Source organism: Patella vulgata, chromosome 5 (assembly GCF_932274485.2).
Source record: "Patella vulgata chromosome 5, xgPatVulg1.2, whole genome shotgun sequence".
In the NCBI taxonomy this organism is placed as follows: domain Eukaryota; kingdom Metazoa; phylum Mollusca; class Gastropoda; family Patellidae; genus Patella; species Patella vulgata.
In genome coordinates, this window is record NC_065883.2 from 77128079 (window position 1) to 77141443 (window position 13365).

Genomic DNA, 13365 nt, shown 5'->3' on the forward strand with positions numbered 1-13365 from the left:
CCACGCCACCTGACTCAACGACAGACCTTATGATCAAACCACTAGACACCCCCACCCCACCCAAAAAAATTAACGATAAATAAACCATTCGGCCAACCAAATCCCAAAGTAAGACATAAACCCTTTATGGGCTAATTCCGTCGATTGTCGGGATAATTTTATAGTGTCAGAGCAGCACCTAACGATAGTCGGAAGTTTATGTAACTTGATTTACTCCCCTGTAAAAGCATGGTTTTAACCTTAGTTGCTGTATAACATGAGTTTTTATTACGAGGGGGGTTCCTCTATTGACGGAACAACCATCAATAGTCAAAACAGCCAAGGAATGGTGTGTGTATATTATTGTTATTTTCCAAATATTTGTTTTATTTTTATTTTATTGTTAAAAAAAACTAGTTACTGATGATTTTTTATATATAATTTGTCTACCGCCAAAATTTCAATACTGCTTGTTTACATTTTATTATTTTTAGAAAAAAAACCTATTTTAATCACAATTTTCCCCCCAAAACCCATACTATTCTTACAAAAGAGATATCCATCATGCTAATAATCTATATAGTTTTATTCCTACACATCTTGAATTTTTTTATGGCAAGAAAATATCCAATATTTCTTTTATGACAATTATATGGCAGCCATTTTGAAACCCACTGGTAACCATGGTAACCATAAAAGCTAAACTAAAAATATGCAAAAATCACAAGTCATATATAATGTATATACATCTGCAATTTTACAGTTGTAGTCGCATTCATATTCAAGGTATGCATGGTTTTTCACAACAGGGTCTAGAGCTTGATTTTTACTCAATATTTGCATAGCCCTCTATGGGTATGACATCGTTAGCTCAGGAAAGCTCCCGTCAAAAGGCAAAACCTAGTAACTCACTTTTTTATCAGAATTGAGTTTGGACCAAATTTGTAGTAACTAGGGTATGTGCTTCCTGTTGTTGTACTAGATATTCCAATCTTTTGTGACCCATGACACAACCTAGCAACTTCCTTCATTTGCCTAGTATACCACAGCAAAACCTAGTAACTCAATAGTCAAATCAATGGATGAGCTGGGGTTTAATATTCATTCCTTACGTTTTCCTTTGTTTTCTCAAAATAAGAAAAAAGTGAGTTACTAGGTTTTGCCTTTTGATGGGAGAAGGGTTAAAGGTCCTTGTTTCAATACTGTGAAAACTAAGGCATATCATGAAAAATAAATATCTAAAATAATAATACATACTACAAACAACTCGTTGAGGGTTGACTTGTTGACTAGATAAAAACTGAGAAAATCTGCGGATATCGATTCTACCTTCTGCAAATTCTGACGGATCTCTAGAACTCTGAGATGATGTTTGAGAGGCTCCGTCTTTTCCTGTGAAAAAATAACCAGCGGCTGCCAGGCAGGATACGCCCACATTTTCGAGAGATGGATAGAGAACAAGCTAAAGATTGGATTGCCTGGCAACTAAACATACGCCCACAGCAGCTAAATCGTCCGAGCGGTCGACAAGAGTTGTCGTATATTTGTTCTTTTGTAGGTAATTAGGGGGCATTTAATAGACAACTTCATACAGATGACATTATAATTTTCGTCGTTTGAGGGTTCACAAGGTTCTAAAAACTAAAACAAGGGCTGTAACTCTGGAAGTAATCTACAGAAATTATTGAAATTCGACAGACTTTTTCATTTTACTAATTCAAATAATACATATCAATTTCATACAGATCGGATGATAACTTTTGTCGTTCGAACGTTCACAACATTCAACAAAGTAGAACAAGGGCCATAACTCTAGAAGTAATTGACAGAAATTGCTGACATTCAATAGGCTTCTTCATTTCACTAATTTAAATGATGCATATGAATTTCATACAGATTGGGTGATAACTTTTGTCGTTCAAGCGTTCACAAGATTCAACAATGTGAAACAAGGGCCATAACTCTAGATGTAATTAACGGAAATTTGCTGAAACTCAATAGGCTTGTTCGTTTTACTAATTTAAACGATACCTTTAAATTTCATACAGATCGGATAATAACTTTTGTCGTTAAAAGCATTCACAAGGTACAACAAAGTGAAACAAGGGCCATAACTCATGGCGTAATTAAAGGAAATTGCTGAAATCCAATAGGATTCTTCGTTTCACTAATTTAAATGATGCATATCAATTTCAAACAGATCGGATGATAACTGTTGTCATTAGAGCGTTCACAAGATTCAACAAAGTGAAACAAGGGCCATAACTCTAGATGTAATTAACGGAAATTGCTGAAATTCAATAGGCTTCTTTGTTTTACTAATTTAAATGATGCATATAAATTTCATACAGATCGGTTGATAACTTTTGTTGTTAGAGCGTTCACAAGAAACAACAAAGTGAAACAAGGGCCATAACTCTAGATGTAATTAACGGAAATTGCTGAAATTCAATAAGCTTCCCTGTTTCACTAATCTAAATAATGCATATAAATTTCACAAAGATCAAATGATAACTTTTGTCGTTTGAGCGTTCACAAGGTTCAATAACATGAAACAAGGGCCATAACTCTAGACGTAATAAACGGAAATAGGCTTCTTCGTTGCACTAATTTAAATAATGCATGTAAATTTCAGAAAGATCGGATGATGAAAACAACATATATCAATTTTAAAACAATTGGATGATAACTTTTGGCGTTAGAGCGTTCACAAGAAATTGTGGACGATGGACGGACGGACGGACGGACGGACGGACGGACCGACAGACGAGGGTTTTTTTTTCGTACAATCAGGGGCCATAATTCAGGAAGTTACGGTCCGATATGCACGAATATCAAAAGGAACCGAGATCCTTGGGTTATAAACTTACATTTCAAGTTTCAACAAAATCGGATAAAAATTGTGACCTCTATAGGGTCCACAACCTTGAAATACCATATTTTAACGCTAATTGAGAACGAACGGCGGCCATTTTTTCTGTCAATTTTCGGGCGATTTTCACAAAATTCAAACTCAACTGTCCTTAGGATGGAACGGTAATATAATAATACGTTTTTTTAAATCGGATAAAAATTATGACCTCTAATGGGTCCACAAGCTAAAAACAGGATTTTTCGTACAATCAGGGGCCATAATTCAGGAAGTTACGGTCCGATATGGGCGAATATCGAAAGGAACCGAGATCTTTGGGTTATAAACTTACATTTTAAGTTTCAACAAAATCGGATAAAAATTGTGACCTCTATAGGGTCCACAACCTTGATATACCATATTTTTACGCTATTTGAGAACGAACGGCGGCCATTTTGTTTGTCAATTTTGGGCCGATTTTCATGAAATTCGAATTCATTCGTCCTTAGGGTGTAACGGTGATATAATAATACGTTTTTTTAAATCGGATAAAAATTATGACCTCTATAGGGTCCACAAGCTAAAAACGCGATTTTTCGTACAATCAGGGGCCATAATTCAGGAAGTTACAGTCCGATATGCGCGAATATCAAAAGGAACCAAGATTTTTGGGTTATAAACTTACATGTCAAGTTTCAACAAAATCCGATAAAAATTGTGACCTCTATAGGGTCCACAACCTTGATAAAGCATATTTTTACGCTATTTGAGAACGAACGGCGGCCATTTTTTCTGTCAATTTTGGGCCAATTTTCATGAAATTCGAACTCATTCATCCTTAGGGTGTAACGGTGATATAATAATGCGTTTTTTTAAATCGGATAAAAATTATGACCTCTATAGGGTCCACAAGCTAAAAACGCGATTTTTCGTACAATCAGGGGCCATAATTCCAGAAGTTACGGTCCGATATGCGCAAATATCGAAAGGAACTGAGATCTTTGGGTTATAAATTTACATTTCAAGTTTCAACAAAATCGGATAAAACTTGTGACCTCTATAGGGTCCACAACCTTGATATACCATATTTTTACGCTCTTTGAGAACGAACCGCGGCCATTTTGTCTGTCAATTTTGGGCCGATTTTCATGAAATTCGAACTCATTCATCCTTAGGGTGTAACGGTGATATAATAATACGGTTTTTCAAATCGGATAAAAATTATTACCTCTATAGGGTCCATGAGCTAAAAACACGATTTTTCGTACAATCAGGGGCCATAATTCAGGAAGTTACGGTCCAATATGCGCGAATATCGAAAGGAACTGAGATCTTTGGGTTATAAACTAACATTTCAAGTTTCAACAAAATCGGATAAAAATTGTGACCTCTATCGGGTCCACAACCTTGATAAAGCATATTTTAACGCTATTTGAGAACGAACGGCGGCCATTTTGTCTGTCAATTTTAACGAAATTCGAACTCGGCCATCCTTAGGGTGTAACAGTGATATGATAAAACGTTTTTTTAAATCGGATAAAAATTATGACCTCTATAGAGTCCACAAGCTAAAAACGTGTTTTTTGTACAATCAGGGGCCATAATTCAGGAAGTTACGGTCCGATATGCGCGAATATCGAAAGGAACCGAGGTCTTTGGGTTATCAACTTACATTTCAAGTTTTAACAAAATCGGATAAAAATTGTGACCTCTATAGTGTCCACAAGCTAAAAACGTGATTTTTCGTACAAACAGGGGCCATAATCCATGAAGTTTCGATCCGATACATGCCAATATCGAAAGCAGCCGATATATTTTGGAGATAAACCTATATTTCAAGTTTCGTCAAAATCGGATAAGAATTGTGATCTGTAGAGTGTCCACAAACAATTGTGGACGGACGGACGGACGTCCGGAAAAGGGCGACGGCATAATACGTCCACATGAAAATGTGGGCGTATAAAAATTGTATATCAATACATACATTAATATGATTACATTTTTAATATTTAATCTTTTGAATGTATTCAATGTTCAGTGTTTACACATCATAAACATACATTATGCAAGAGTTAAATCTGCCTATTGCTGGGGGGGGGGGGGTGGATGGCTGAATGGTTAGCGTGCATGCTGTATCATAAAGTCTGTCATTGAGTCGACTGGCGTGGTTTCGAATCCCCGTTTGTACGTGACAAGGAGTAGGGTCGCCTGACCAACCTCGTGGGTTTTCTTCGGGTCCTCCGGTTTCCTCCCACTTCTAAAGACCCCTATGCGCAAGCGAATTATTGAAATAAAAATTAAACCATATGTTAGTCTCGAAATGACCTAGTTAGTGTCGAGTGGACGTTAAACCCTATTGCTGGGTCCTGTTTCTTGAAATCTCAACTAAAGATAAAATCCAAATATTAGTAGTTACTTCAATTTTGTTGGCTAAGCACGAAAATCAATCTAATTTTATCCAATCAAATTACTAAAGTTTGGATTTTATGTTAGTTAAAATTTTCAAGAAACTTGTTCTTGTTCTTTCTTTAGGCCTGAAATGGTATCTAAATTATTAATTAGACATTAATAAACTTATCCAGACCATAATCAACTCTCGATGCCATCGCTAGTCTTCGATATTTGGTGGATTGGAATACATTTTCTAAACTATTAATTAGACATTAATAAACTTATCCAGACCATAATCAATTTTCGATGCCAACGCTAGTTTTCGATATTTACTGGATTGGAATACATTATTTGAAAAATAATCAAACGTAAAAATGGATAATCAAGATATTATTTTTCATCGTACCGGCTTTAGTAATGATTTAGAAGCTAGCCTAAAATTCAAAAACTAATATCTCGGTTCAGAGTGGAGTAATTTGACTAAAATTTTCAGCATATTCTATTTACTTTATCTATTTTTTGACTATTACAGCCAGAACTGTCAACTCTTTTTCTAATCTCCCATAATGTCTCCTGTAAAATTTTGTAGAAATACTTTCCCCATATCTTATCAGATAATAGGATAACTTATTATTGTTCCAGCACAATAAAAAGAAAATGTGTCATAAATTTTTCATTGTCCAAATGCCCATAAATGCTCTTTTAACTTTTCCTATATTTCAAGTCTTTATATTTTCAATATTTAATGTTGATATATTTTTCAATGTTTGTATGCTCTTCATGTTTATAATTTTCAATGTTCTATGTGTATGCCCGTCTTTATTAGTCCAGACAGAGCAGAACAGCAGGTAGTTAAACCCTATTTCATTTCATTTAAAGTTATATAAATAGAATTCAAGCTGGACAGGCTGATACATCTGCTTTCCAGTTTCCAGTTATATAAATAGAATATAATATCATATATTGTTATCACAGTTATGTACTGCTTTGTATCATAAAAGTCTGTCATTGAGTCAACTGGTGGGGTTTCAATTCCCCAGTTGTACGTGACAAGGAGTAGGGTCGCCTGTCCAACATTGTGGGTTTTCTCCAGGTCCCCTGGTTTCCTACCACTGCTAAAGACCATATGTTAGTCCCGAAATGACCTAGTTTGTGTCGAGTGGACGTTAAACCCCATTTCTTTCTCTGGTATGAAGAAAATCATTCAACTAAAGTTGTTCTCTCTCTAGAGAGAGAGAGACACAGAGAGAGAGATTTTGATATAACGAAAAAACAAAAAAACAAGGTCCTGTGTATACATTGGAATATATACCCAAAATATCCTTTGGCAGTTGGAATTTGATATAAAAGTAGGCCATAGTGCCGCTGCCCGGGCAAAATTGCCCTCATAGCACAACTGTATGAGGTATGCCCGTCTTCATTAGCCCAGTTTAGGAGCAGAACAGTACATGTAGGTCGTTAAACCCCATTTCAATTCAATGTATATCTACAATGTTTAAATATTTCCAATGTCTTGTATTTTCTCAATGTTTTTTTTTTTTTTTTTTTTTAAAGTTTTATTGTTGAAATACATGTATCTACATATACAAATCAATGTTATACTTTCATGTTCCCATATTATATTAGTTTAGTAATATATATATATATTATGTTGGCGTGACACGTTACATTTTCCTGTTTCAAATCTGCTGCAAAGAAATATTACTTAGTCATGGTTCAATAATAGATAATATACAGTGGATATAAGCTGAACAGGAAGTCAATGAGCTAAACATCTGTCTATTTAAGACACAAGGAAGATTATCGTAACGTTCACGATATAATACAAGACATTATATAAATTTGAGAAGATATATCTCTAATGCTCTCACATGAACTGTAGGCAAGCCCTATATTATTATGTTAATCTTTTCAATTAAAGGACCCCATTTTTGTTGGAATTTTTCTATTTTGTTATTTTTCTGGAAAAGAAACTTTTCAATTTTGTAATATTCTTTAATATTTATTAAAGGGACAATAACACTCTTGCTGGCTTGACAGCTCCAGAAAATAAAAAATAGCCTTTTTCTAAGTACTAGATGTGTTAGTGTCCTACCTGTTGTGTAAATTATCCATTAAATCCTATTTTACTTGTCCAGAGGGTTCAAAAATATTTTTAAATCTAAGTCACATTTGAAAAGCTTTACGTCAGGCTTTTCAAATCATTTAGTTGAATTTTTCCAATTTTTTAAATTAGGTGTGTTAAGATGAAATTTGTATCATCAATTATTTGGAACATTGTAAAATAGTACAATTTGTTGACCAGAATAAAGATTGGGACATATTATTCAGTTACAACAAGAGTGGTATTGAGCCTTTAAGAGAACTTTGATTGATGGGCTTGAATCATTTTTAGTACATCTATATAAATAATATTTTGTTATTAAAATAACATGATTCCATAGGATGGATGCATTAGGCTTTCCTAAAAAAACGTTAGCTTTAGAGTAGTCCTTATCTTGCAATTGTTAGATAGGACAAGAGTGAAACAAATGTTCTAATGTTTCTGGTACTGTTCACAAAATGAACATAGATTATTTTCTGTTATTTTGATTTTGAACAAAAATGTTTTGAATTGGAATTCTATAAGTTTTGTCTCTGTAGTGCATTTCCATGGAATCATAAACCAGTTCTTCCAAGTTTCATCTTTAATCTCATGACCAATATCTATTTTCCATTTAACTTTCTTTTTTTTTTTATGATATTCAATTTTTGATTCAAATAGCTTTTGAAAAACTGAACAGCCCTTTTTAGCCTTCGTTAAAGTCTCAAGAACTAAAGGTTTTATCGGTCCTATCATTTTTGGTTCTGACAGTTCTATCTTTTTCTTCCATGATATTGGTATTGCTGTCATTACCCTTTAATAGTCCAGGAATGTACCTTTAATTTTATAAATATCTTTCAATTCTTGACATTTATAAAACTTTCCTTCTGGGGATATCAAATCTGAAATTAAACTTACACCATTATTATGCCAATTTTGAATATGATCAAGTTTCATATTAAAGTTATACCATAGTGGTTGCTCACTGATTTCAGTATTATTGTCATAAAGTAAACCTTTGAGGAAATCATGGTATGTCCAAATGACGTCTTTCCAGAATGGGTTATCTGTTGATGAAGCCAATTCTGCCCATATATTTGGGGGGCCTACCTTCAGGATATCCCCGATACTTCCAAAATATTGGCCTGGGAACAGTGTCCAAGAAATATTCTGGCTCAACCAGCGCCTTATCCAGCTTAGTTTCAGACATTTAGTAAAAGTTTTTATGTTTGTCATTTTTAGGCCACCTGTATCACATGCCTGGGACATTTGATCTCTTTTAATTTTATCATTGCTTTTACCCCAAATAAATTTAAACATTAATCTTTCAATTTCTTTGAAGTATTTATCTGTAGGATTTGGCAATGACATTAGAAAGTGGCTTAACTTTGGGATTACTAATGTTTTTAGAACACATATTTTTCCTAAGATTGTAAGTGATCTCTGTCTCCATATATTGAGAAGTTTCTTTATTTCAATTATTTTGCTATCAATGTTGATAACTGTTATATTGTGTAGTTCAATACTGTATTTGATGCCTTGGCAAGTAAAGGTATCAGTCCAATTTAATTCAATATCCCTACATATTTTATCACAGGTTTTTGCTTTCTGACCTATCCACACTGCTTTTGTTTTTTCAATGTTCATTTTTCACTGTAACCCAGGTATCGTTTTAATCTTGTGTATCTAGCACTAATTTCTTTCAGATTCGTTTAATATCAAATCTTTGTTTAAAAATTCGTAAAAATTGTTTAAAATCACCCAAAATCATTTAATTTGTACATGTGTCCAGTTTAAAGCTGACTGATTAATTTTGATAATGAGTGTCCAATTTACAAGTATTTAATTTCCTGATCACTGTTCAAAAATTAATCATTATACATCATTAATCAATTGGGTTGTTTATTTTTTAACAATGATTGAGAAATTAAACACTTGTCAATTGGACACTCATTATCAAAATTAATCAGACAGCTTTAAACTGGACACAAGTACAAATTAGATGATTTTTGGTGATTTTAAACAGTTTTTACGAATTTTTAAACAAAGATTTGATATTAAATGAATGTGAAAGAAATTAGTGCTAGATACACAAGATTAAAACGATACCTGGGTTACAGTGCTTAGTCCTGAAAGACTGAAAAAAGTTTCTAGGATTCTTAGTGCTGATATAAAGATCTTTCTGAGTCATCTAAAAGAAGAGCGGTATCGTCAGCGTATGGTGAAATTTTTAGTTCTGTTTCGAATAAAGTTATACCCTAGCACCTCTGCGCAGAGCAGAAAGAGATATGGGGATAGGGGGTCGCCCTGTCGACAGCCTCTTCCAAGATTAAAGCAGGCTGATAGATTTCCATCTTGTGGTACACATGATTGGATATCATTATTATTATTATTATTATTATAAGAACACTTATATAGCGCTGTTTCCACTATAGTGCTCAATAGCGCTTTACAATTAAATACAAAAACATAGGTATATATATCAATACTAAATACACATAAAATACAAATGTAAATAGTTACCAAGATAGAACAAAAATGTACATAAAAAATAAAAAAAAAATTACACAAGAATAGAAAAAATACCCTTAAAATAAACATATATCACAGATAATAAACTATGGATAAATATACATGTATTAGATATCAATTAAAGATAGTTCATCTGGATTTTCCGACGTGGTTTCCCCTTGTCAGTGGTGCAGAACGGAGGGCCTGACAAGGACAGCTGTCTAGTCCTTTCGGATGAGACGATAAACCGAGGTCCCGTGTATACATTGTAATGCATGTAAAAGATCCCTTGGCAGTTGGAATTCGATATAAGAGTAGGCGATAGTGCCGCTGCCCGGGCAAAATTTCCCTCATAGCACACTGTATGGCATATGCCCGTCTTCATTAGCCCAGTATAGGAGCAGAACAGTAGGACGTTAAACCCCATTTCATTTCATTTCATTTCTATTGTGAAAAGATGAGTTTTGAGACTAGTTTTAAATTTTTCTAAAGATGAAATGCAGCGGATATTGTGTGGAAGTTTATACCAAAGTTAAGGCACTGCAATTTCAAAAGCCCCCTCTCCAAAAGATTTAAGGTTGCCATTTTTCTGAACTAGTAGAAAATTATCTTCGGTAGAGCGCAAACTGCGACTCGGTTTGTACAGATTAAGTAACTTGGAAATGTATGATAGTTCAAGGTTGTTCAAACATTTAAATGTTAATAAAATTATCTTGTACGATATTCTAAAGGTAAAAGGGAGCCAGCGTAGTGTAAAAAGAATAGGTGTGATTGAGTCTCTGTATGGGGTTCCCGTTATAAGTCTTGCAGCTGAATTTTGCAATTTTTGTAATTTATTAATTTGGCTAAGTGGAATACCATATAAAAGAGAATTAAATGAATCTTAATGTGCTGTAACTAGTGAACATACTAGAGTTTTTGTGGCAGAGACTGTTACGTATTTTCGTATTTTGCTGATGTTTCTTAAATTAAAATAACCAGTTTTGCAAATTTTATTTATATGACCTTCCATTGTCATGTTAAGGTCAAATATTACTCTAATGTTTCTGGCTGATGCCGAATTACAATGTAGAAATATTACTATTATCAATCTGAAGAGTGCAATTACAGTCACTTAAAGATACATTATGGGAGATAAGATAACGAGATGGCAATTCTCGCTATAATAGTTAAAAACTAGATAATGTAAAGGTAATTTGCTGAAAATTTCAGTCAAATTGATCCACTATGAGCCGAGAAAGAAGCGGGTGAAATTTTGGCATAGTCTCGGTCATCATTACTAAAATCATTAATATAAACAGCTTAGTCTTGATTATCCACTTTTATTGATGTAATTATCAACGGCCGTTAGCGGCATATAGGAATCTAATCCAGCCAACATCGAAGGCTAGCCTTGACATTGAGAGTTTATTATGGTCTGGATAAGTTAATTAATGTCTAATTGATAATTTAGATAACATTTCAGGCCTAAAGAAAGACTTGTAATAAGCAGATTTTGCTCTTGCATAATGTATGTTTAATTTAGTAAAGTTAGCATTAGATCCTACCACTAAATATTCTGTTTTATCAGCGTTTAATTTTAAAAAGTTGCTGGTCATCCAGGACTTGATATCTTTGTGGTATATAGGAAGAGTCCTGAAAGTAGACCATAACGATAAGGATGTGCACGTCACTTTTATGTATACTACCCAAACTAAAGATGAAGACAGAAAATTCAGATGGCCAAATCCTCCAGATATTTTTGGGTTGATTTCAGTGATGTTGTAATGATTATTGATCCGCTTGTCCCAATTGGAAAATCACACCGACAATTCAAAATCGATAAAGAAACTTTAGATCGTATTTTGGAGAAGGTTGATAAGCGCCTTACTAAGACATCAATTGTGACCTTTTCACCTTAATGTTAAGCATATTGTTAAACTTTGTTTCACGAGTGTTAAATTCTGTTCATACTTTGAAAAATTGTTTAGGAATTTAAATGTTTATGAATTTATTTGATTTTTGTGTCAGATACTTTATTTATCAGTAATAAGTAGATGGTTAAGAGAAGGGCATAATGAAAGAAACTGTTCGAAATCTACAAATTCGGGTAAACAGGTGTAAAAAATATTTTTACAAATTCAGTTGACATATGAATTTTAAATTCGGGATTTCATTAAAATTATATTTCATGAAATACGTTGTCTTTGAGTTGTTACAGCTAACAACAAAAGACTTTTATTTTTTAAAATTAAATAGTCTTTTGAGAAATTTTTAGAAGTATGTGAAACATTTTTTATCACCCAATAATACATTCTACAGTAGATATCGCTTGTGTGATAAATTTCATAATCTACTGTGATATCTCCTTAGGAGATATCGCTTCACATGAATTTGATTGGTCAGTTAAAAAGGAACTACTTTTTTGTATTTTCAAAGAACAGTTCATTTTTTATTAAAAGTAACTTCTTTTTTTATCAAAAATGAATTATTTTTATTCAATTGACTTTGATGGAAACACTGAGTCAATATAAAAGACTTTGCAATGGTTGAATTGCTGTCAAAAAATGATGTATCACTACGCTGTAATGTTCAGTAAAAGTGAAATCTACAGCAAAAAATTATATTGATTAACGTATTTGATAAGCATTTTCAGTGTGATTTATTAATTGATCATTAAGAAAATTCAAGGCTGTAATTAAGTCGCACATTATCAAATTCATTAAGTACATAGATAATTGTTACAGATGAGTGTAAATGCTAACCAAATAAAAGACCTCCACAATTTTCATTTGTCACTTTGAATTTGGGCCATTTAAAGGAGAATGTGTCCTTACTTCTCTCACCTCAGATTTGAGACTTTTCACACTTGTTTCGAACTTTGTTTCGAGTGATTTTAAATTGTCTTTAGTTACCAAAGTGTCTACTTTTTTCACAAGCGATTTTATCATATTTTCGATGGACCCCTTGTCGGTTCTCATACTGAATTCGTCCCTCCACTTCTGGTTTTGCTATTCATTTTTACAAGTTGATGGATATTATCTACTCGATACCTTCGCCTAGGGTTTAAACCGAAGGCTTCCAATGTTTGCAATGGTCACGGACCGCGTCACAAGAAGCACATGCTTTCCCCCCCCCCCCTATGTTGTTTACTTTCCAACTCCGACAACTTCACAAATATTACAATACTTAAGCAGAGATATAAATATATATATAGTGACTACCCGAAATTCTGATACATGGTAGTTGCTTTAAAGAAATTTCTTCTTATTTGGCTGATGTTCTTAGAAAATTTGCAGAGCAGATTTCTGTGCCATCATCATGGACCAGTTCATAACCGGAAGTCTATTTTCTCAATGTTTGTATATTTTCAACATGGGTATGTTCAGGAATGTTTTCAATATTTTCAATGGTTGTATATTTTCAATGTTCAGAGTTTGTATATTTTCAATGGTTGTATATTTTCAATGTTCAGAGTTTGTATATTTTCAATGGTTGTATATTTTCAATGTTCAGAGTTTGTATATTTTCAATAGTTGTACACTGTTACCAAAACAAATGATTTCAGAGA

The 13365-nt window shown here is 33.4% G+C and overlaps 1 protein-coding gene across 1 annotated transcript in view; it reads right to left on the reverse strand.

Moving 5' to 3' along the window:
• The window catches only part of LOC126822634 (checkpoint protein HUS1), a 29344-nt gene that overhangs the window by 2948 nt on the left and 13031 nt on the right, over nt 1-13365 (reverse strand). The window contains exon 7 of the mRNA XM_050551626.1: nt 1237-1371. Within this exon, the coding sequence (XP_050407583.1) occupies nt 1237-1371 (135 nt within the window). The remainder of the gene's footprint in view (nt 1-1236; nt 1372-13365) is intronic.